Raw genomic sequence first — 26,884 nt, 5'->3', positions numbered from 1 at the left:
GAGAGTTCTTGGAAGAGTTTGATAATTTCAATTGTTGTAAGGAATAAATTCCCAGATGAGACCATTCTGGAATTTACTTCACCTTAATCTGAGAAAGAGTCAATGAGGAAGTCTCTATGCCAGCCAGTGAAGGAACCTTTACACAATCACAGAAGCTTTTAGAAATAAGAAATCCTTATCATCACCACTAAACATGTTTTCCATACTGGCATGGTTGTATGATTTAGCAAGAGATGGTAAGACAGAGGATCGTGCCAAGCTCCAATGTCTGCTTTGGCATGGTTTCAACAGCTGGAACATTTCCTAATGCCAACCACTTCATAGAGTGTATCAATGCTTTTTACATAGCATTGGCACTAGGAAATCTACTTCAAGTTACATGCCCATCTTAAAGAGAGGAAAAGAAATGGAGAGGATGGTCACAGTTGGAAAACCTTTGCTCATAAGTCTACATAATCAGGCCTGACCTGGAGCTCAACAACAACTACTTACCTGATCCTACAAACACACACATATACATTCATGCAGTAAAACTATTTTGCTTACTTTTTTTCCTCTTTGAGTTCTTCTATTTTCTGTTCCACAACTAACTTCTGTTCTATGTCCATATCTTCATCCTCTTTCTCCACCTCAGGTGGCCTGCGACCAGGACATTTCCATTTAAGAACTGGTAAGCCACCATTGTCCAGTTTCTCAAACATTTCAGCAACTTGATCCGGATAAGGGATCCAGAGGCCCTGGAAGACATTATTTGCATTGTATTTCTCATCATCGCTCACATCAACATCAATAATGTCTTCTTCGTCCTCTACACGAGAACTCATTTTCCTCACCATCTGGGAAGATTTGGGGGAATTAGCTAAAAAGAATAAAAAGAAGAAAATTTCAACTTATATATTTACCACCAACAAAGAAAATAAATAGTAAAATTCTAAGAGGAAATTTCTGTGTATTTAAAACATTCGTTTTGTTTCTTTTTACATTTAACAAATTAGTTTTAAGGTTAAGAATGTTGGAATACTATTCACATTCTTCACAGAGCATTGTGATCTGCCTTAAGGCAAAGCATGTAACTCAGCTTGCCTCAATTTGTTACTCTTAATTCACTGACAATAAGTTAGCAAATGAAAAAGATATCCACTACAAAAATAATTGCATCAATGATATACAAATAATATTCAAATAAGAATCAAATATCCCATTCCCACTTTAGTATAGAAAAACAAAGGTAAAATTCAGTGCAAAAAGTTTTTTAAATATTAAATCTTTTTTATCATCTATCTTTTATTTGTTTCAGTTATTGGACTGCAGCCATACAAGGACACCACCTTTCAAGGCAATTTTTAGTCAAACAAACAATCCCAGAACTTATTTAATCAGTCTCTTTTGTGAAACTGGTAAATTATGGGGACATAAACAAACCAACACCTTTTACCAATCAGTTGGGGAACAGACATACATAAGTATGTACCTACATACTCACAGATATGTACTCATGCATACATATATATATATATATCATATGACAGGCTTTTTCAGATTCCATCTAGCAAATCCATATGCAAGACCTTGGTTGGCTAGGAGCTACAGAAGAAAAAACTTGCACTGAACCTATGTACGTTGAAAAATTCTATAAATTCAAACATTTGTTTAGTTGTTTGGATATTATTTATAGCTTGGATATAGGATTGATAATGGCAGCTAGATTATAAATAAATATAAATAAAAAAAAAAGAAAAATGTACAAGACAGTTTCTGCTTGTGAGATATTTTAACCATGCCTAATACTGCCTTGATCCAAGCCACCTCTTTCTTGAGAAGGGACATTTGTATAGAAATTAGTTCAAAGTAAATTCAAAGTTATTCCATGTTTTCCAAAATTTACACCCAGAAGAAAACCTGTTCAGTAGCTAGAGAATATAGTACTAAAACCAAAACTTGATAGCTAACAGAAAAGTCAATTACTACAGCAGGTATGGCTGCGTGAATAAGACATATCATTTCACAATCATATTGTTCTCATCAAGCTTTTCAATTTTGCTTTAGAATGAACTTTCAAAATCATTTACAAAGACCTACTGGAAATCTAATTTCTAATCTATGATATAGAAATAGGCCAAAGTGCTAGAAAGTCATAGTGAAAATAAGGTTCTTTATGGTGATTAGCTACAAACATATGTCCCAGTTGAGACCATCAAATTTTTTGTGTCAGGGATTACACAGTTGAATGTATCATTCAATACTTAAATGTATGGAGATATGAGGAGAGAATTGACTGCTAATTCTACCAAATCAAGTGCCTGCATAAAGGCTCCCTTGTTGGTTACTACAACATCATCATGATCATTTAACGTCCGCTTTCCATGCTAGCATGGGTTGGACGATTTGACTGAGGACTGGTGAACCAGATGGCTGCACCAGGCTCCAATCTTGATTTGGCAGAGTTTCTACAGTTGGATGCCCTTCCTAACGCCAACCACTCTGAGAATGTAGTGGGTGCTTTTACGTGCCACCAGCACGAGGGCCAGTCAGGCGGTACTGGCAACAGCCACGCTCAAATGGTGGTTTTTACATGCCATCTGCACAGGAGCCAGTCCAGTGGCACTGGCAAGTAAAAATAAAGTTGTCATTAGCAAATCTTTAAACAAAGTTTGGCATGTAAACTTTCAAACTACCTGAGTGTTCTAGGTCAACTGCTACATAGCAATAAACCCAAGGTTGGGAGCTACTAATAAGATGACTCGGAAATACTATACTGTAGATCCATGCCATAACATAAAAATGATGATTTAACCCTTTAGCATTTTAACCAGCCATATCTGGCCCAAATAATCTGGTTCTGTGTTCAAACTTTCCTGATCTGTATCTCACTCTTACCTAAAATGTCATTCTAAAAAATGTAATCACATCATCAAAATCTTGAAACTATAAAATAATACATGATTAAATAAGAATTATATTTGATAGAATAATATGAATGTAGAAGTATTAACTTTTTAGCCTTTAGATTTCTGTCAAATGTAATGCTTATCTATTCACACTGTTTTGAATTTACCCTGCATTATCTTGTAGCCTTGAGATTTCATGATGTGATTATTTATTTTTTTAGACTGACATTATAGTGTAGGTGTGAGAGGCTGAACCTGGCCAGTTTGAACATAAAACAGGTAGAATATTTTGGCTGGATATGGCCAGTTTAAATGCAAAAGGGTTAAACAATGATAATAATGACCAACAAACATACCAACCAAATTTTCTTTCAAATATTGTCGGCTATCTTTAAATCTCAAGATGAACTGTTTAACCCTTTCGTTACTGAATTTATTTTGAGATACTCTGTGTTTGTTTCAATTACTTTAAATATAACAAAGAATTTAGTAAAATAAATTAGTTATCATTAAGCTAGTGTTAGGAACATAAATTGTAACTAAGGTTTGGTGGAAAATTTTAATTCAAAACTTGTGAAAACAAGACAATTTGTAGCCAGAGCCAGTTTCAGGCGGGTTGGTAACGAAAGGGTTAAAAGCTAAACTATTGCTTAAAGTAAAGTCACATAATTAAAGCTTAATGCCACTATCTTCAATGTGAGAATCACATCTTTTAAACTCCTAACTCTATTTGCTAATGAGCTAAGACATATTTTAGGTATCCTGTCTAAAACTTTTGATTAATTATTTTTAATTACTAGGGTTGGCACCAAGATTGAAGGTCATCATTTAATTTATATACATTTTGTTGTATCTTGGAAGACACTGGTTCAATTTCACTTCTTTATTATTTGTCAATTGATTAGCTAGTTAACTAATAAACTAATTGATTGTTTGATAAATTATTTGATTAATCAATCAAGCAAGCTGTGTTAGCCAAAGTCCATTTGTCACCATTCACAACCTCCTGAATGACATGCCCTGTCTACTTCCCGTCAAGATTCTGTACACAATTCTGAAATCTTTTTAAATGTTGCAGAAATCTTTATCTTTTGGAAAATAATTGCTAAGATCATGCACTATTTTTGTAGTCTTGATATTTAACTCAAAATGCATTACAGAAAAAAACAGGATGGTTACTGTTAAAAAAAGAAAAAAAAAAAAGTTAATACAATAGCTGTATTCAAAGCTATGAATCTTGGTGATTTAATTTTTATCACAAACATTTTATACTGAAATTTTAACTAAGCACTGTTTCCCACATTGGAACATCTAGTCATCTTTAATGATGACTTGTGCAGTGACTTGCTCAAAGTGGAAAAGTGTTGCACATCATCAACCTCACTCTCTCTCATCCATGACCATCTTCAATCAAGTGGCAACACCAGGTCAAGATGGCAGAGGATGGAGATAGGAGCAGTAGATGACCACAATGTTTTATTTGCCCCATCTTGCTCTCTACTGCAGCAACCTTCCCCTCTGTTGAACCATGAAGGTTTCTTCCACAGTCTGCTAGATCTAGTCATCACATGCATAAGTAGGAAAGTGACTAAAAACCGAACACTACAGGAGGGATGATTAAGTTTCAAAACTTGACTATGATCATTAATGTCACTCACAGTACTAAAGCCTCCTCAGATAAGACATGAATGTTAATTCCCATTTTCCATTCCTTATAAATCTGAATTAATAAACAAACTGGAAGACATGGTAAAGAGATGAAGCATATCTAGGGTTTGTGTGTATGTGTGTGTGCGCACGTGCATGCATGTGCACACAAGTGTATGCAATCACTCAGCATGTTTTGTGCTAAAATTCCTTCCAGTCAAAAGTGACTTGAGTATTCAATAGCAACCTATAGAAGGCATGTTGATCCACTATGTATAAAATAAGGAGTCAACAATGGATTCTGCACAATGGTTGCAGTTGTCGGATAAATCTAATCATGTTCAAGGGGAAAAAATGCAACACTAGAGAATAATGTCACATAACCCATCAGATCATTTGAACTCACTTGTTGACCTTGTAGTCAGCATTGTATCCAAGGCCAGTTTTGCAGTCAATCAAGCTCCACTCATCAGAGAATTTGAGTACAGAATTAAAAAACTAATAGTGTGTAATGAAATCACTGTGAATTAGGAAAAAAGCTAATATCATTAGGTACCAAGAATGTTATTTACAATTAGATTAGCCTAACAAAAGAGAAATCTTTTTGTCAGAGTTATAATATGGCACCGACAGTGGAATAACCAGCAAATCTTCAACAGGTAGGCTAACATCTTATCTATACTAGGCTGAGATGTACTTTATGAATGATGAGGATAAAGAGACTGAAACTGTCACAGTCTGACAAAGCCTTGATTAGCTTGCTTCTGTTGAGGACACCACCAGAATTGACATCAGACAGAAGTAGACAAAAGGAAGCACATAACATGTCAATGTGATCTTCAGTCAGGTAGCAGAAGTGTAATATATGTGAAATTACAGTTCTGTGAATTGCATCTAGTTGTCTGACTAACTTGCCCATTTTAGATCTGTTTAAAACTAACCTTGAGTTTCCTAACATTAATATTTCATATAGATGATCCAAAGAATGCATTAACCCTTAAGCAATCAGATTATTCTATCAAATGCAATGCTATTTCACACTGCTCTGAATTAATCCTACATTATCTTATAGCTTTGAGATTTAAACGATGTGACAGTTTATTTTTAGAAGACATTGTAAGAGAAGTGTGAGAGGTCAGATCTGGTCAATTTGAACACAAAACAGGCCAGATATGGCCAGTTTAAATACTAAAGGGTTAAACAGATTTTTTTCATATTGAAAAGTACCATAAAAACCCACGTAATTTGTGCACCTGTGTAATATACACAGGTGATTTATGTAAAATTTGCACCCAAAAGTTTTCAGAATTGTCAATATAGCCAGGGCAAAAAGGTTTTCAATTTAGTTGTATTTAACATAATTTCACTTATTTATGATTAGATTTTATTAAATTTTCTTTAAATAAAAACAATTTCTGTTTAACAGGTATCACATTAAAAGCTATTAAATTACAAAGTGTTTATGTTGTTTATAATAAACTTTATTTTACATTTCTTGCCCACAAGAAATTATGTCCAATCTTTAGCATACTGCTGTATATCTTCTCAAATCACAATCACAGGAAAAGTTGTTGATAAGAATTATCAACAAAAACAAAGCTGATAATCAAACTGATTGTTTAAACAGAATTATGATCAGTCAAAAGCATCTTCTTGTTTCAAGCTCCAATTTTCTGCCTATTCTTGTCAGAACCTTTGATACATCAAACTCCAAAATATAGAAAAGTAGTTAACCATTTAATGGTTTTAGTAAATTTATACAGAAAAAGTAAGCATTATACCGTCCAGCATAAATAAAAATCAACTTCATTATATTTAAGCCCTTATTTTTCTCTGTGAAAACCTATTCTGAGATTAACCCTTTTGTTACCGTATTTCTGTTGAGATGCTCTGTGCTTCTTTCAATTAATTTTAAATATAACAAAGAATTTAGTAAAATAACTTAGTTATTATCAAGCTAGTGTTAAGAACATAAATTGTGACTAAGGTTTGGCAGAAGATTTTAATTCAAAACTAATGAAAACAAGACATTTGTACCACAGAGCCAGAGGCAGTTTCAGCCGGGTTGGTATCAAAAGGGTTAAATGAGTCAACTTCTAGTATGAATGTTTATGTATGTCTTTTCTCAACAAAAAAAATTTCTAAAAACATTCTGTAAATGATCTATTCATGTAATTTACACACCCTAAAGTTTATTTTTATTGTTTGTGAAAAAAAGTGCATAAATTACATGAGTTTTTATCGTAGTTAAAAAAGGAACAGAATTTACAATCTGCTTGAACATGAATGTGAGAGCTAAGATTTGAGTTTAAACATGTTTGTTTGAGAAAGGTTACTGCATACCATTCAGTACAACCAATAAAATTTATAAGGTGAAGACACACAAGGGTACATCCATACAATTGTTCAATCTGCTAGAGGTAACAGCCAAACTACCTTCAAATCACAACATACCAACTTACAAAAGGAAGAACAGATTAGACAATGTAATCCCAGATCTACAAAAAGTTGCCATGATATATGGAAGAAATGCTTTTCAACATGAGTCTGCTTGATCAGGTTTTGACCAGAAGGATTAGCAGTAATCATTAGGTTTTAAAAGGACCATTCGAGCATTGGACCTCATGGAGGCAGTGACAGGTGATTAAGACCTTTAGATATATACCAAGCTTGTGTAGATCTGTCAAGCCAAGTGAGATCGTAGTCATGGTCGATGCTGGTGTCATGCCAGTGGCATGTAAAAAGCACCTACAACACTCTTGGAGTGGTTGGCGTTAGGAAAGGAATCTGGCCGTAGAAACATAGCCAATTCAGATTGGAACCTGGTGGAGCTCCTTGGCTTACCAGTTTTCAGTCAAACTGTAGAAACTGTGCCAGCATGGAAAGCAGATATTAAATGATGATGATGATATATCTAGAAGTGGGTTGAGCTGAATTATCAATTTAAGAAAAAAAAAAAAGATTTATGAAAACACTTGTAAACGATATCTTCAAGAATACCTTTTTTCTTTTATTATTAAATGTACAAGACCTTTGTGAAATGTAGCTACAGAAAAGACAAAGACTTTTTCACTTATAGTGATAGCAACTGAAGTCTCAAAGAATATAGACTCGCTTAAAATCCCCTATATTGTGTCCAGAAAGAATTTTTTAGTAGTGGTGACCACAATAGATACAACCTAATCTTTCGTTTAATTTTAGGTTCATAAATTTAAATCTTATTTTCCCCTTGTAAACCTTATATTAGATACAAAGGGATCTTCCAACTTAAAGGGATCTAGAAAGAAACTACTCTTCACAAGTATGCATATTGCTGATAAAGGTTGAGGAAAACCAAAGTGGTAGTTTATGCAAATGCCAAATCAGAGATAAGATGCTATATGATTGAGGCACTACAAACAATAATTACTGAACCAGTGTACTTAATTTATCATCATTTAGCATCTGTTTTTCTATGCTTGCACAGATCTTATCAAGTGTTTTTTCCTTTGTTGTAGCTTTGTCATCTTCAGATTTAGCATCCCTAAGAATTCTTTACACCTTACAGGTTTCTTCAACTTAGTAATTCTTTACCTAACATTCACCCTCCATATGTATCACATGTTCACACCAGTGCAGTCATCTCTCTAGCATGCAACAACTGATTCTGCTCATTGCAAACTTCTCTTTTAGTTCATTTGTGCTCATTCATACATGCAGATTAACATATCCAGCAGAGAATACTTGCTCTATTGATATTCACATCTTTTACATTCAGTGCCCATTATCCACTATTATACAAAATCACATTTTGTACACAAGTAACATATAATCTGCCCTTCACTTTTTTATATTTCATTATTACTCTGGCTACTATGCTCTCTCTCTATACATATATATATATTTAGAAAAGTGGTTGGCGTTAGGAAGGGCATCCAGCTGTAGAAACACTGCCAGATCTGACTGGCCTGGTGCAGCCTTCGGGCTCGCCAGACCCCAGTTGAACCGTCCAACCCATGCTAGCATGGAAAGCGGACGTTAAATGATGATGATGATGATATATATATACACACACACACGTCATCAAATATCTGGGGTTCTTTTCCACACTAGCACAGGTTTGAACAGAATTATTTGGGCATAGGACTATGGCCAAATTCTCTTCTTATTGCTAGGCCACAACCCTTGAGCTGAAACTAGTAGAACTAGTAAAACAATAAAAGTATCTCCCATATGATGTCCTTGGTCATCAATGACAAACAAACATTATTATATTATTATTATTATCATCATATGGGTGAGCTGGCAGAATCGTTAGCATGCCAGGCAAAATGCTTAGCAGCATTTAATTTGTCTTTACATTCATTCTGAGTTCAAATTCCACTGAGGTTAACTTTGCCTTTTGGGGTTGATAAAATAAGTCACTGTACTGAGTGACCTCAGTTACATACTGAAGTCACTGAGCACTGAGGTCAATGTAATCGACTTACCCATCCCCGAAATTGCTGGCCTTGTGCCAAAATTTGAAACCATTATTATTATTATCAATAATATATGCACACATATGTATGAAAAATGTATCACTTAACATAAACTTATTATGAATAGTGACATAGAGTTAGATTAATGAATTCATGAATTCTGAGACAAAAGACAATCAGGAAAAGAAAGGTTGTTAATTAACTACTGTCAATACTTTGGATATGCAAGAGATACTATGGGAGCACCAGTAGGTCTTTGTAGTAGATGTAGTGATAAGCAGTAACAGTGTCCTTGAAATGAATTCTTTTAAATGTATGGAAAGATCCTTAAAACAGAAATTAATAGCATCAGTGGATGTTCTGAAAGCAAAATAACGAAAATAAGAACAGAGCAGAAAAAGTTCAAGAACCTATTATTTATGCTGGCAACAAAAGGAATCTCATCTGAGTAAAAAGCAGATTTTATGATACTTAACTTTTATTTTTACAGTTATTAGACTGTGGCCATGCTGGGGCACTGCCTTGAAGAATTTTAGTTGAATAAATCGACCCCAGTAATTATTTTTGTGTAAAGTCTGGTACTTATTCTATTAATCTCTTTTGCCGGACTGCTAAGTAACAGGAACAAACACATCAATACCAGTTGCCAAGTGGTGGTGACAGACACAAAGACACACACACACACATATATATATATATATATATATATATATATATATATATTATATATATATATATATATATATATATATATATATATACACACACACACACACACACAATGGCCCAGTGGTTAGGGCAGCAGACTTGCGGTTATAGGATCATGGTTTCAATTCCCAGACCAGGAGGTGGCGGCGATCCCTGCTGTACTTTTTCACAACTTTCTCTCACTCTTTCTTCTTTTGGCCTGCTCACTTAGCCAGCAGGGTGGCGTCATTTAAAGGCTAAAACAATGCAAAGCGCATTGTGACCAGCGATGTGTAGCAACATCTGATAGCCTGGTCGGTCACAGTGATATACACACACACACGGCTGCCTAGGAGTCCATAAATCAGGAAAAAAATGCACTCATATATCTGTCAGTAGAGTAGGTACATTAATTGAAGTATACAGTATTATATATCCATTAAGGCTGATCACCCCTTGTAGGAAACCGATTGGTAAGATCGGTTGTAACGGATATATAATACTGTACACTTCAATATATATATATATATTTATATATATATACACCAAAGTAAGCACATAAATGTGAAACAAGGTGGGGAAAAAATAGTACTCAAATACTATTTCACGTTCCCATTCATCAGACAGACAAACAGGAAACATGAAACTCTGAATAGCAGTTTTTGGTGATATTCTTGCACCTTTAATAATGATAAAGTATATATATATATACACACACACATATATATATATATATATACTCTTTTACTTGTTTCAGTCATTTGACTGCGGCCATGCTGGAGCACCGCCTTTAGTCGAGCAAATCGACCCCGGGACTTATTCTTTGTAAGCCCAGTACTTATTCTATCGGTCTCTTTTGCCGAACCGCTAAGTGACGGGGACATAAACACACCAGCATCAGTTGTCAAGCAATGCTAGGGGGACAAACACATACATATATATACATATATACGACAGGCTTCTTTCAGTTTCCGTCTACCAAATCCACTCACAAGGCATTGGTCGGCCTGGGGCTATAGCAGAAGACACTTGCCCAAGATGCCACGCAGTGGAACTGAACCCGGAACCATGTGGTTGGTTAGCAAGCTACTTACCACATAGCCACTCGATGGGCTTCTTTGAGTTTCTGTCTACGAAATCCACTCACAAGGCTTTGGTCAGCCCGAGACTATCGTAGAAACACTTGCCCAAGATTCCATGCAGTGGGACTGAACCCAGAATCATGTGGTTGAGAAGCCAACTTCTTACCATGCAGTGACACCTAGTACATGGTAGTGAAACATGGATATGGATATTGGATGCATAATGCTGATGTACATGAACAACACAGCACAAATAAGTTGATAATAAAAACTGGGGATATGAGAAATCAGCTATTGTGTGCAAAAGAAAAGACAGAGCTAGTATGGAGACATGATGCATATGGTTAATGACAGTTGGTAAAAAAGTGCCAAGTGATCCTAATGGAAGGAATATGTGATAAAGAAACATTGTGGGGAAGAAGTGAAGTTGACATCAGAATGCTGAAGGTTGCAAAGGTGACAAGGTACCACAAATAGCAAGAAGCTGCACTGGAGAAGACCAAATCCAAGCATGGAAAAATAGATGTAAATGATAATGACTATCAGTTTTATATCTATTTTTTTTAATGCCTACATGGATTGGATAGGTTTAGGAGAAAGCATTCAACCACATATTTTAACCTTCCATGATAACTGATGTGCATAATGAGAAATAAGTTCAGTAAATGTCAAATTCAGAAGTCACTTCACTAATCTCATTTAAAATAAACATTAATGAATCAACATTTGAGGCTTTATGTGGTCATTTAAATAGCTAGACATAGCAGCAAAATCTGTAATTGTGACACAGATTTTTTTTCATATTCATCTTGGGTTAAATCAAAATGATGTTCCAAACTGAAAATCTATATTGCTATCAGAGTTACAGATTCAGGGCTAAAAAAAAATCTGGTAGACCTTAGAGTACTCAAACTCCAGTAAATGTCCAACCTGTGAGACAGACAGTTTTGAAATCTCCTAAATGTTCAATCCATAAACCAACCTCTGCTTTGGGATTGTATGATGAAACTGTCTAGAGAATTTTATACACTGATCTTAGGTTCCATACAAAATAATGGTGGTTCAGAAACTACATGAACATGACAGAAAAACTGCATGATATGCTGCAAGGATATCCTTCACAATGTTCCTGTAGATGTTCTCCTCTTAAGCAATGAAGCCCAGTTTCATCTGTCTGATTTTGTCAATAAGTAGAATCTTCAGTACTGAGCAGAAAACAATCCTGATGTCTCATAAAAGAGCTCTACTCAATAAACAAGTTACTGTGAAGTGATTTGTAATAAATTTTGGTGTTTGGAACCTCAAATTTTTGATGAGGCCAAGCGATTACAGTAACATCCAAACACATGGAAATGTTCTATTACTTTCTGGAGTCAAACCTCACAGTCCTTAGAAACTTGTATGTGGCATCAACAGGATGGAGCCAACAACAGAGTATCACAATAGAGGCCACCATTTGGAAGATATTTTCGAAACCAAATGAAACAAACTGTATCCCTTCATTTTAATGTTATTAAAATATTTTTATAACATTTACCTAGGCATTTTTGTTAACCTGTAAAATGTATTTTTCTCTCTTTTTTGCCTTACCACGTATTAGGAAATCGAGATTTTTCAAGCAACCAGAAATCACTTACAGTATTTTAGTAATCTAAAACAATCCAATTTTTTAAGTGCTGTTATCTGGAATATTATATATATATATATATATATATATATATGAGCATCCACTACACTCACGGAGTGGTTGGCGTTAGGAAGGGCATCCAGCTGTAGAAACACTGCCAGCCAGAGCAGACTGGAACCTCATGCAGCCTCCTGGCTTCCCAGACCCCTGTCGAACCGTCCAACCCATGCTAGCATGGAAAACGGACGTTAAACAATGATGATTATATATATATGTATGTATAGATATATACTTTGAAGTATTGAGAATTACTTTTAAAGGAAATTATTTAATAAATGGCTCTCAAAGAGGGGGGCATGAGAGAAATTTAATTTTATAGTTTCAATTATATACAGAGATGATTATCCAGAAGTTAATAAGCAAACCAATGGTCAAAAGAGCGAGTTTCAAATCGGAAGTTAGCCACAGCTAATTTAACAAAATAATAGCTTGTTATAAATTAGTCGTACGTAACACTAATTTAGATTATGTTTCAAATAACTAATATACTGAAATTATATTCCTTTTATTTGAATTCGATAACTGTAAATAAGCAGAATTTCTTATTAAAACTACAGGTCACGGTTTTCGCTTAAACTACTACAATAGCTTTTGAAGCTTGCATCATAGATATAGTAAAGCTTTCTTGAAACTTCACAGCTTTATACATGTCAGTAATTATGATCATCATCACCATCTTAGTCGTAAGTTCCGTATATGTAGACAGGTTCCTTGAGCAAAGAATACGCAATAGAATTTCGTTCACCGACTACAGCCATCTCATATTACCAACGTCGCTAACACCCTTGAGAAATAGATGAACATCACAACTTTAAATCTGCAAGAAATAGCAAAATACCGTCATACTATATATACCTCCGCGGTCTTAAATATAGAAAAAAAAACACATTGGGCAATGTCGTATAGACAAGATAGTTACGGCTAGAATGCTTTTGATCATAAGTCTGACCGGATCTAAACAACCATTATTAGTCATTTTTCACTTTCCTTTGTGTAGTCGCACATCAGACTGAGTTTTATGTTAATGTTTAATATATACATAGAACATCGAAAAATAATCCGAATTTATCAAGGGCCGAAATAACAATTAATAAATAATAGTTTTTTGTAGAGACGCGATGCCTTTGAGTTTTCATTTGTGGGGGTAAAATGCAGGATTGTGACGTTTGTGGTTTTCCCAAGGGCAAACAGCGAGGGAAGCGAAAAGATATGTATTAAAAATACTAACTACACACACACAGACAGAGTCTACAAGGAAAAACGATCTAATTTAGAATAGCATAGTCTGAGCAAGTGACCACGAGATAGAATATAGCTACTCCAGCCAAGCTGCATTCTAATGTCAATATTTGGTTGTGGGGAGGTATTCAGAAAAGGGTATGTTGCACAGAGTGCGCCACTTCGATCGCTGTAATAGTAGAATTGAGGTTTTCGCTGTTCTTATATCTCGAAGTGGCATCGATTCATTAAGAGGAAACAGTAACAAAAATATCTAAAAATTGGATATCAAAATAATACAAACACACACATATATATATATATATATATATATATATATATATATATATATATACACAACATACACACGCATCGCCTCATTTCTTTCTTCACACACATACAATATATAATATATATACACACATATATACATATAAGTCTGATGCTATACCCTTATTCTATCACGATCTCGAGTGGGACACGTTAGATCACAGACTTGAATGCTATCAGTTAATATTGTGATGCTTAACTCGCTACACACCCACATGTTTGTAATATACTGAAATGTGCAAAAAGAAAATGAGGCTTTTTTTTTTAATAGAACCATTGCGATTTGGTGATAGTGTGCTTAGAAAAGATTTTCAGTAAAACAGTTTCTATCCAAAAGCAACACTATGACAAATTTGCTTAAATTACCGGTGATAGAAATATTATCGATATTTAAATGTATAAAAAAGCGTATTTAATAAAAAAAGTTTCGAGAGGGAAATGCGACACAATTGTCAAAATGTCAACAAAAATAAAACAACGAAGTATAATCTAAAATAACCTAAACAATAGTAAATATAAGTTCACCATGAAGAGCACATAAAAAGCATTAATAACAAATAGCTTTAGCGATAGGTTGAAAATCGCGAATGAAATATCTGAGCAGCTGTACAGAGTTAGTTCTAAAATAAATGGGGAAGCCATCGTGAGCAGGAGGAAAGACTCACCTATGGCATCTGTCAATGAATAGGAGAAATACTTCTTCACTTTACATGAAAACATGCTACTTCCCGCCATTACAAGGCACGTCGCTGTGTATGACAGTGCGCAGGCGTAGTACCAATACTAGTAACGTCACTTCCTATCAGTGACTTTACTTCACTTTTCCATGGCAACTGTTCTCGAGAGATAGATAAGCTAACGTTTAACAAATTCTTTCTTCTATAGGCACAAGGCCGGGAATTTTGGAGGGAGGGGAAACAGTCGATTACATCGAACTCCAGTGTAAACTGGTATTTATTTTATCGTCCCTGAAAGAATGAAAGGCAAAGTCAACCGCGGCGAAATTTGAACTCCAAACATAAACAAAAATTTGCCGCTTAGCATTTAGCGATTCTGTACGTTTGTAATGGAAAACGATTTTCTTTGTCATTGGAATAGTGTTCTCCTTTATAATCAGTTTACTTCACTAAAATAGAGAGAGAGAGAGAGAGAGAGAGAGAGAGAGAGAGAGAGAGAAAAGAAGCTAACTCAGAGGAGAAAGACTTCAGCTGATCTAAGAAAAAGTCTCAATGGGTAGTTACCGAATTGAAGATAGATTTGATAAATATTGTCTATTAGCCTTATAATAATAATCACCAAGCACTAAAAAACTTGAGTTGAAAATAGTGAAAGCAAAAGTAATAAAGTATTCTCATGGTAATAATTTTTAGCATAGTAGAGGAAAGAAAAAGTCGATTGAGATCGCCAGCGGATCCTGGCGTGTGGCAAAACATGACGAAGATAGGGAACTATTGTGTTTACAAATTAGTATTCCAATTAGCTTTAATGTAAAACAGTCTAGTGCGGCCTGCGGTACTTTCTGAATAACATGCCTAACGAAAATTAAGCTTGAATTTTTTTAGGTTGCTCATGCCTGATCGAAAGCATTCTAGCAGGGCTATCTAGGACTGCATTATTCAATGGGTTATTTTCTTATTTTTAAGATAGTATTGTGTGATTTGAAGGAAATGTAACTACAGGTCCAACAACAGAGTACCTTGTCCGAGTTGGCATCACATGTTTCGGCTGGTTTTAGGTAAAGCAACATTGAACACATTGAAATATCTCGCGCACACGAGGTGAACAAACGAAAGTAGCATTCGGATCTTTTCACAGATCCGTAGCATTCTATTCGTTTAGTTGCAATTGTGTATTTATGAACAGATTAACGCTCCAATTCACTCAAGTTTCATGGATGCATACACTCCCCCCACCCCGGTCTTGCTTGCTCTATCTCTTACACACACACACACATATCACTATAGGGTAGACTGTTGGATGTTTAACATATATCGCTGGTCATAATGCGCTTCTTCGTGTTGTAGCCCTAATTGATGCCACCCCGTATGCAGGCGAGCCAACATTCGCTCCGAGTGAATCGGAGTGTTTTGCTGAAGAATAACACGCAATCAAACCCACGATCTTGCCAATGTGACTGCAACATTCTTAGGGATGGAAGAAATCAATAGCTACATGCAAATAGTATTGAATGATCGTACAGTTTGTGCATCCAAACGTCTCCCTCTCTCTCTCTCTCTCTCTCTATATATATATATATATATATATTATATACACACACGCACATACATATGGAGGGTATGTGTGAGCTGGATGGGGCGGGGAATAATGCTTATACTGGACCCACTGCACTTTGGTGTATTTAAAAATAAAATATTTTCCTCCATAGAACGAGCTATTGTGTGCGTGAAAAAAAAAAATCAATTTAGCAAAATAACTGCGGCATATGTTAAATTCTTGGATGATCCACACAGTTAGAACCACGAACCAATGAGGGAGTTTCTATGTGGTTGCAGTCTGCTAAAAAATAGCAGTCAAATCTCCCAAAGCATTTTCTAACGTCCTTAAAAATAAGAAGATTGTATTTTGTAACATAATCAGACAAAACTGGAAGGTCATTGCTAGAAAGTATTCGATCATAGGCTTGCTCGATTAAGGTTGATCCGGAGCTAAAACAATTCGTTGGAACAGGCCTGGAATTCCAATTTGAATCACTGTTTATTTCGTTCATGAATTAAGAAGCGATGTTGATGTCACAGATTTCTTCAAATACGTCTGTTCGTCGTCTTATCTAAGTAATATATCTAGGGCTTCGTACTATCGTAAAAACAATTTAAAAACAATGGGGGGAAAATAATATTGACAATGATGTCTTTAGGTTACAAATTCATGCGATAGAGGAGTAAAACCATATGACATTAATGCCTTTCTCAGTACTACGAATGGTTAAAATGCAGTGAAATAGATTCGAGGCAGCGCGCCAAGCTGCCATAACAAGAAGAAAAGGAAAAGAGATCATCACAATGATTGATGTATGTAAATAATGCTCCTTTCCTAATTAAGACGTTGGCGCACCAATGAAGACTGGTTTTTCATATACTGATTCAAGGGAGAATATACACTGGAGTAATTTCCCGTGGCTTCTCCAGGCCCATGGTAGGATTTCTAAGTCCAGTGCTGCAAGAAACACATGTTATTCATATGCATTGTTCTTCTGCACGACAATTTACAGAGCACAATGGGTGCTACAAGTGTGCTAATCTCTTGGACACCGAAATTTGCAATACTAAATACCACCGGCAACAGAAAATGTGAAATAATTATAGAAATAATTTAAACTGTTTTGACATGAGTGTTTGTTTATTATTACATAACACTTCTAATTTTATATTTCTTTTTTGTCTAACGCTAAAAGACACAATTTTTTCGAGCAACATCAATGTTATATGCAAGCAAGCGGTTTCTTCAGCAGAATCCAAGATAGCTTTTACTTACCTTTTTATATGTTAATTTCAGCATGTAGTAAATAGGTTGTGTGTATATGTTTTACTCGAGGTTTTTTTCTTTCGTAAATTAATACATCATCCGATTAACAAAAAACGACTAAATCTATATACATTAAAAAAAAAGTAATAATTTTAAAAAACGGCCGGTCGGCCATCTAACAACTTAAGTACTATTTCTTTACAAACTTGAAATAATTGTACGAAAGACAACTCTGCTATTAGTAAATTTCTAATCTAAACCTTATTAGACAGGGGAATAATATCAAATCGGTTTACACGTTCAAAGCTTTGGTACAAAGTTGAAAGTATTAACGGTGATTATTATAGAAAGCTGTTGGTGTTTAGGCACTAAATTAAGGATTTTAAAAATATTTTATTTAGGAAAAAGTAACAAATTTAGGGGAAAGGATATAGTTGATAAGACTGCAACTTAGTTTCTCGCCCCTAAAGAAGAAATGCACAGTTGGTCCTGGCAAGACTTGAACTCAGAAAGCAAAATATTGTTTCAAATGTTTGTTGTTAGTTGGAAATTAAAGGAGACAACAAGGTTATATTGGAGGAACTGGACGACAGTCACCCTCCAGCTCCACCATTATTTTCTTGTGGGCATTCCTGTACGTGTGTCCCCCTCCCTCCCCCCCAACTTTGTTGCATCATAACTTCTAGAAAATGGATTTTTTTTACAAAAATTTTCTCCAAATACGCTTCAGGTGGTGTAAATTCTGATTATATCGGAATTTTTTTTTATGAAAAAAAAAAAATTTCCGACGGTGGAGTGAGAAGTTTCAGAAAATTCGCACGAGACGGCTTTCTTTACTCATAACTTTCAGAAAATTGGGTATTTTTTTTTATATAATCACCTTTCAGAGTATGTAGATTACGTTTACATCGGAATTTGATATTAAGAAAAAAGAAAAAATGGTGGGCTCGTACACATACATACTAACACACGTCACAAAGTGAAACTTGAAATTTCGGAAACATCAAATTCTAATATAATCGTAATTTACACACTATGGGAATCATTTGCTGATAATTTCAGTAAAAACTATCCATTTTTTCTGAAAGTTGTGAGGAAAATTGTGTGAATTTTCTGAAACTCCTCACCCCACCGTCGGAAAAATTTTCCTTACAACTCGTGTGAATTTCCCGAAACTCCTCTTCCCACAGACAAAAAATTGTTTTCACAACAAATTCCGATAGAATCAGAATCTACACCATCCGAAGCATATTTGTAGAAAATTTCATTTAAAAATATCCATTTTTCTAGAAGTTATGAGAAAATAAAGTCGCGCTAGGAAGAACGTTTGTGTAGAAATGCCAAAATGTGAATATCACTTCATAAAATGAGTTAATGAAATTATTTTCGTTCCAGCTTGGGTAGACATGTGGTGTGTATCATCATCAGATTGATATAGACATGTGTACACATAAACACATACATATGTGGTCTGTACTCCATCGCTTCGGTTGCCCTGATCATTGCTGCACTCCATGACGGCATGGTAGGACATGTTTGCACACAGAATACACTCTCAAGCATTCCCCATCTTCAGAGACCTGAAACAAGGCTGTCTCCTGGCTCCAACTCTGTTCTCCATCTATTTGATGGCAATGCTCTACGAGATCCCACATGACCCTCCTGGTATTCACATCTATTATTGTCTAGACAGCAGACTCTTCAACTTTGCATGGCTGAGATCCAAAACTCAAATATCAAATACCAGCAACTGGGAGTTCCAGTACATAATAACAATGCCACCCTGACCTCCTCTGTTGCCAACCAGCAGTTGAAGCCTACTATCACTTTGGAATGGAAGTGAATGTGGACAAAGTGAAACTACTTGTGCAGTCTGTTCTTGGACAAGGAATGCCAGAAGTTACCATCAACATAGGGTACACACCTCTGGAAGTTGTCAACAACTTTCAATACCTTGGCAGCACTCTCTCACAATCCAGGACATACAAAAGAGACATCAACCACTGCATCAAATCCACGCATTGAGCTTTTAGAAGACTCCAGCAAGCACATATTCAACAACTACAGACTCTCCCTCTGAACAAAACTTATGGAGATCCACACCATTGTCATCTCCACCTTCCTCTATGCTTGCAAGACATGGACTCTGTATAAAAAAGACCTGGAAAAGCTTGAGCATTTCTCAAAACCTAAGCTTCTGCAGATCCTCAACATCAAATAGCAAGACCAATGCACTAACAACAATGTACTCAATTGCTCAGAAGTGACAATCATTGAAGCTACCGTCCTCAAGCTTCACCTCAGGTGGTCAGGGTATGTCATCTGAATGGCCCTTTCAAGACTTCTGTGGACCATCCTCTACAGCAAGCTTGTCAACAGTAAATGACATTGAAGAGCTCCAAAATGCAAATTCAAAGACCAGCTGAAGTCTTCCCCCTTCAAGCTGGAATCAACTCTAACACCTGGAAAACAAACAGCCAACAGTCCATCCTGGTGAAGAGCAATTCATTTTGGCTGGTCAACTTTTGAGGAGAGGAAAAAGACTGAAGAAGCAAAAAGAAGGCACAACACAGTGCCTGGCAACTGCTGTCCAGACTACCTCATGCTGCCAGGCAATCAATGACCAAGACTGTTCCATTCCCGCCTTGGCCTTCTGAGTTACATCAAGACTAGGCATCATGGAGGCACCTGATGAACCAAACTTGGACGTGAGTGGTGCCGACAACATACATCATCATCATCATCATCATCATCGTTTAACGTCCGTTTTCCGCGCTAGCACGGGTTGGACGGTTTCGACCGGGGTCTGGGGAGCTCGGGACTGCCCCAGGCTCCAGTCTAGTCTGGCAGTGTTTCTACAGCTGGATGCCCTTCCTAACGCCAACCACTCCGCGAGTGTAGTGGGTGTTTTTTACGTGCCACCTGCACAGGTGCCAGAGGGGTCTGGCATCGGCCACGTTCGGATGGTGCTATTTTTATGGGGGGGGTGCAGAAATATAGGGGAGCACCAGTGGGAGGGGTGGTTCAGAGGACAGGTACTAGGCAAGTAGAACGTAGGATATCGAGAGAGGGGTAATGCATGGTGAAATAGCGTATTGAAGAGGGGGGTTCAAAGAGTAGACACCTATAATGGTGGTGGGGGGGTGCAGAAATATAGGGGAGCACCAGTGGGAGGGGTGGTTCAGAGGACAGGTTCTAGGCAAGAAGTAGAACGTAGGATATCGAGAGAGGGGTAATGCATGGTGAAATAGCGTATTGAAGAGGGGGGTTCAAAGAGTAGACACCTATAATGGTGGTGGTGGGGGGGTGCAGAAATATAGGGGAGCACCAGTGGGAGGGGTGGTTCAGAGGACAGGTTCTAGGCAAGTAGAATGTAGGATATCGAGAGAGGGGTAATGCATGGTGAAATAGCGTATTGAAGAGGGGGGTTCAAAGAGTAGACACCTATAATGGTGGTGGGAGAAACGACATCCAGTATAGTTGGAGCAAAATAGAGATATCCGGTATTGGTGGTGGGGGTGGGTAGGGCGGGCGCGCCGCGAAGAATCGGCAGCCAATTTCTAATCAGCCCTGTAAGGGAGATAGATCTTAAATATCTATAACGATAACTAGTGAATTATACAGAATATGCAAAAACGAGGCGAGGCTGAAATAGTAAACAGAGTGGCGACTAGGGGGATCAGAATAATAATAATTAATAAATAATAATAATAAATAGAGATACGGATGAATTAAAGTTCAAAGATTTCTTATCTTGGGATCACTTCGTTTACGGACAGACTTGGCAAAAGGAATTCGGAATATATATATAATGGGACAAGAACACAAAACATCCTGGCAGATACAAAGACAGACAAGAAAAAACATAGACAGGTCGTTCGAAGTTTTCTTTCCTCAGTCAAGTTCCTGATTATCTTTGCAATTTTGGCTGGTTATACTCAAGATTGCTCCAATCTGGTCAGCCCCAAGGAAAAACTAAGCTAAGAGCATTAGATTCCTTGGAAAAAAGCAGCAAATGTATGTAAAAACAAGGATACAAAAAAAACCCAGAGAAATGGTGTACAAATGCAAATAACAGGTGTCTTTCGACTAAGGACAAAAGTGTGAAAGTGAAGCCTTACGGCAGGGACATAAGAGATGACAGGCATGGGGAGGAATATAGATGTTGCACTGTGTTCTTTTCCCATTTTTTGTATTCCTTTTTATATACATATAGCGGCTTACATACACTTTGGTTTCTTATATGTAAGTACATATGTATATATATATATATATATATATATATATATATATATATTATATATATATATATTATATATATACTAGACTGTATGCTTGCAAGACATGGACTCTGTATCAAAAAAACCTGGAAAAGCTTCAGGAAGATGGCCCTGCTCGATCTGTAGAAAAGGTGTAGGTAGAAACTCTATAAGATGTACCCAGTGTAAGCTATGGACACATAAGAGGTGCAGCAATGTCAAAGGAAGGCTAACTGGGAATGTATGTGGCAGATGCTCGGGAGCATTAACCTCTGAAAATCTGCAGAAAACAACTTCCGTCACTTTCCAGGGGGTAAAACTAGAAGTAGTTGATAGCTTCCGTTATCTAGGTGACCAAGTCAGTAGTGAGGGTGGGTGCTAGAATAAGAATAGCCTGGGCAAAGTTTAGAGAGCTCTTACCTCTGCTGGTGACTAAAGGCCTCTCGCTCAGAGTAAAAGGCAGAATGTATGATGCATGTGTACGAACTGCCATGCTACATGGCAGTGAAACATGGGCCGTGACTGCTGAGGACATGCGTAAGCTCGCGAGGAATGAAGCCAGTATGCTTTGATGGATGTGTAATGTCAGTGTACATACTCGACAGAGCGTTAGTACCTTGAGAGAAATGTTGTACCTAAGAAGCATCAGTTGTGGTGTGCAAGAAAGATGATTGCGCTGGTATGGTCATGTGGCGAGAATGGATGAAGATAGGTGTGTGAAAAAGTGCCAATCCCTAGCAGTTGAGGGAACCCGTGGAAGAGGTAGACCCAGGAAAACCTGGGACGAGGTGGTGAAGCACAACCTTCGAACTTTAGGCCTCACTGAGGAAATGACCAGCGACCAAGACCTTTGGAAATATGCTGTACGTGAGAAGACCAGGCAGGACAAGTGAGCCCAACCCACTTATGCATGCCTTTTGTCCCTTGGACACACAAAGACCTGTTGAGGCAAGCGAAGTCGATATCGAACCTCATCCAACGACAGGCACCCATGCCAACCCCCTTTGCTTGCGAAGACCTGTTGGGGCAAGTGAAATCGAAATCGGAATCGAAATTGAACCAATCCTATGACTGGCACCCGGCAGATGCCAGGACCCCTGGACTGGTGGTACGTAAAAAGCACTATCCGAATCGTGGCCGATGCCAGCACTGCCTCGACTGGCTTCCGTGCCGGTGGCACGTAAAAAGCACTAATCCAACCGTGGCCGTTGCCAGCCTCGCCTGGCACCTGTGCGGGTGGCACGTAAAAAGAACCCACTACACTCACGGAGTGGTTGGTGTTAGGAAGGGCATCCAGCTGTAGAAACATTGCCAGATAAGACTGGAGCCTGGTGCAGTCTTATGTATATATATATATATATATGTGTGTGTGTGTGTATATGTACATATATATATATATATCATCATCACCATTATTGAACTTTAACGTCTGCTTTCCATACTGGCATGGGTTGGACAGTTTGACGGAAGACTGGCAAGCCAGAAAGCTGCACCAAGCTCCAATCTGAAGGCAAAGTCAACCTCAGTGTAATTTGAACTCAGAATGTAACAGCAGATGAAATGCCACAAGGCATTTCACCTGGTGTGCTAACGATTCTGCCAACTCACTGCCTTATTCAAGAACCTCATATTGCCAAACATCTCAGTCCATTGTCATCTGCTCCATGAAGCCCAACATCTTGAGATCAGTCCTCACTACTTCCTTCCATGTCTTTTTGGGTCTCTGTCTTCTACAGGTGCCATCTACTTAAGCTACTGGCACTTCTTTATTCAGCTGTCTTCATTTATATGCATCACTTTCTAAACAAGCATTATCTTCTCTCTTGCATGCTGCATCTGATTCCTCTTATGCCCAACTTTCTCTCAGTACATTTGTGCTTTGTTGTTGATGCATACTGATATTGCATATCCATAAGAGCGTACTAGCTTCATTCCTCCCTAGTCTATGCATATCTTCTGCATTTAGAGCACCCGTCTCACTACCATAGACTCTTGTTGGTTGTTTGTACACAAGCATCATACAATCTACCCCTCTCACTCTGAGAAAGAGTGTTTTTGTTACCAACAGAGGTAATAGCTCTACGAACTTCGTCCATCCTATTCTTATTCTAGCATATAAATATATGTATGTGTGTGTGTATGTACAATGTATATATACACACACACACACACACACGCACAGATATGGATATAATCTGAACTGTACAGTATTATATATCCATCATGGCTGATCTTATTAATTGGTTTCACACCAGGAATAAAACGGCATGTTAGGTAACAAGCTGATTATATAACCTTATGCTCATCAGAGTTAGCTGATATGGAAAGGAATATGGCAACTGCTCTCTATTGTCAGAAGTGAATGGACACATCTGGTATGTGGTTGCTGTGAAAAAGATGGTCAAACAAAAATGAGTGTATGTATATATATATATATACACCTACACCCCCAGAAAAAATTATACCTGTGGCATCACTACACATATCACATATCCCATCCCCACAGGAGCACCACACTTAATAATGCATGCATTTCCCACAAACACTTCAAAATAACTCTTACTGGCTTTAAACTGATCACTTGCTCATTTTCATTTCACCATTTTTTTTTCTCAGCAACCACATACCAGATGTGCCCATTTACATCTGACAATAGAGAGCAATAACCATATTCCTTTTCATATAGGCTAACTCTGATGAGTGTAAGGTTATATAATTGGATTGTTATCTAACATTCCATTGTATTCCTAGTGCAAAACTGTTTGGTAAGATCAGCTGTGACAGATATATAGTACTGTACATTGCGGATATTGACATATATGAGTGCATCTTTACCCTGACTTATTGATTGTTAGACGACATATGTGTGTGTGTGTGTGTGTGTAAATATATATATATATATATATATACACAGGGTGTTGAAAAAGTCTCTCCACAGTGAGTATTTTATTGCAAAATAAATATCTATAAGATGGTATAAGACTACAAGAGAACATATTAGACTTTAGAAGACTTTAAAAATTCACTGCAGCATGACTTTTTGAACACCCTGTATATGTAACTTGTTTTGACTGTGACCATGCTGGGGCACTGTCTTGGAGAGTTTAGTCAAACAAATCAACTCCAGGACTTTCTTTTGAAGCTTAGTGCTTCATGCACTACTTCTCTCTCTCTCTCCTCCTCCCCTCTCTCTCCTCCTCCCCTCTCTCTCTCTCTCTATCTATCTATCTATATCTCCCCCCTCTTACTCCTGTAGCCTATTCAAACATACCATCACTCTCCTCTCTGCCAACCTTATCATTACTACTCTAGCCTCCTCAACTCATGTACTTTCTCCCTTCAATCCTTCCCAAGCTTTACAAATGTTGCCTACCCTTGCTCTCCAATTTCCCCTATCTCTTCTTCCATATACCCTTGAAGGTCCTACCCACTACTACTCGCCTCATGCCTTGAGGTGCCACCTGGACACCTCATCACCACTATTTGTCTCCTTGGACATACCTCTAAATCATTCTCACTCCCTCTCCTAAATGCAAGCAACCATGTAGTTCCTCTGCATCATGAATCTACCCTGTCCTAACCATTTCCATCATATCTTATTCCCCATCTAACATAAGGACACTCTCTCTCATTACTTGGGTTTTGTAGATTTGTAAATTGCATAGCAATCACAGTAGTGCTTGTGACACGAAAAAGTACCCTGTACATAAAGTGGTTAGCATTAGGAAGGACATCCAGCCATAGAAACCATGCCAAAGCAGACATTAGAGCATGATGCAGTTCTTGGATCCATAGGCTCCTTGTCAAACTGTCCAACTCATGCCAGTATGGAGCAAGGATGTTAAATGATGATGATGATGATGATGATGATGATGATGGTATGTGCTTGTGTGTGTGTGTGTGATTGATGCACTAATGCAGTATCACCTGACGAAAAGAATCAATTATGATGATCAACTGGATGCCCACAGATACTTTGGACTATACTGTACTCATCCCACAAGAATTACATATTACCTACAGCAGACCCATAAGGGGTGCCTCCCCCATAAAAGTGTCACCCAGGGTGGACTGTGCCCTCGTACCCCTCTAGCTACACTAGTGAGCACTGAACTCACTTTTCAGTGCAATCAGCTATAACACCAGTGGCACAGCAGAAGTTGAGACAACCAGAAACCAATTGAACTTCAGGTTTTTTTTTATACAGTTCACCTTCTCCTGAAAGGAAGTTCTATTGAGAACTAATGGTCCTTCACTCCCAGTGGCTCACATTCTAATTAACCAATAGCTGGGATCCTAACAGATACTACTACTCCAAGTTAGAACAGACCTGGGAACAATAGTTGCTAAGAGGTGGTTCCACATTCCTAAAAACCCTAGATCTCTCATGACTCTTGCTACAGAGATTTTTTAAAACTCTGGCAATACATTTCTTGTTCCCTTTTCCCTTTTTTTGTTCCAAGGTGCTTATCAATGTCTGTGGTCTTCTGGAACATTTCTTGTGGACATTTTGAATAGATCTATTTGCTCCAAACTTAACTCTAATTCAAGTGATGGTAATTCATATAAGCAGATCAGTTTGGAACTCCCACATAAACTGTCTTCGCACTTCAATTGCATTTTCAAACCTCTGGTAGCACTTCAGGATAAATTTCCTTTGTTCAAAGCTTAGTCTGGCTTCCTTTATTATTTCTTATCAGTTAAATATAAAAAGAAATAAAAATTGATTTATCAGTTGTTAAAGTGTATATATCTTTTGGGGGAACACTCTGGGTTAGGAAGGGCATCCAGCTGTAAAAACTATGCCAAAACAAACACAGTAGCCTGGGGTAATCTTCTACCTGACCAGCTCCTGTCAAACCGTCCAACCCATGCCTGCATAGAAGGTGGACGTTAAATGTTGAAGATGATGATGATGATATATATGTGTATGCATATACAAAGACCCCTTTCAGTCATGAATGACCATAGGATTGTACCTACAAAGTTACCCTCTGGGGCACAAGTCTGAGCAAGGTCGTTTATGGAAGACCAGCAGTCCATGCATATCAGCCTCTCCTGTCCATGGGAGATGCAAAGGCTGGCACCAGTAATGTTGCAATACATTTCTACAGCTGAATGGACTGGAGCAACATGTAAAAAG

At 37.3% G+C, this 26,884-nt stretch overlaps 1 protein-coding gene across 7 annotated transcripts in view; it reads right to left on the bottom strand.

The window, feature by feature from the left end:
- The window catches only part of LOC115213449 (polyhomeotic-proximal chromatin protein-like), a 30,636-nt gene extending 12,964 nt beyond the window's left edge, over positions 1-17,672 (bottom strand). For 6 of the 7 annotated variants that reach the window (XM_029782431.2, XM_036501396.1, XM_036501400.1 and 3 more), the window contains exons 1-2: positions 14,665-14,797; positions 547-859 (exon numbers count right to left, since the gene is read on the bottom strand). In XM_029782431.2, coding sequence (XP_029638291.1) covers positions 547-859; positions 14,665-14,734 — 383 coding nt within the window. In that variant the 5' untranslated portion in view covers positions 14,735-14,797. Of the gene's footprint in view, positions 1-546; positions 860-14,664; positions 14,798-17,491 lie in introns of those variants that run through there. The other variant, XM_029782439.2, reaches the window with a different exon arrangement.
- Positions 17,673-26,884: the final 9,212 nt, after the last annotated feature.

Source organism: Octopus sinensis, linkage group LG1, assembly GCF_006345805.1.
Source record: "Octopus sinensis linkage group LG1, ASM634580v1, whole genome shotgun sequence".
In the NCBI taxonomy this organism is placed as follows: domain Eukaryota; kingdom Metazoa; phylum Mollusca; class Cephalopoda; order Octopoda; family Octopodidae; genus Octopus; species Octopus sinensis.
Note: the sequence above shows the minus strand (reverse complement) of the source record. Positions and strands in the feature narration are given on the sequence as shown.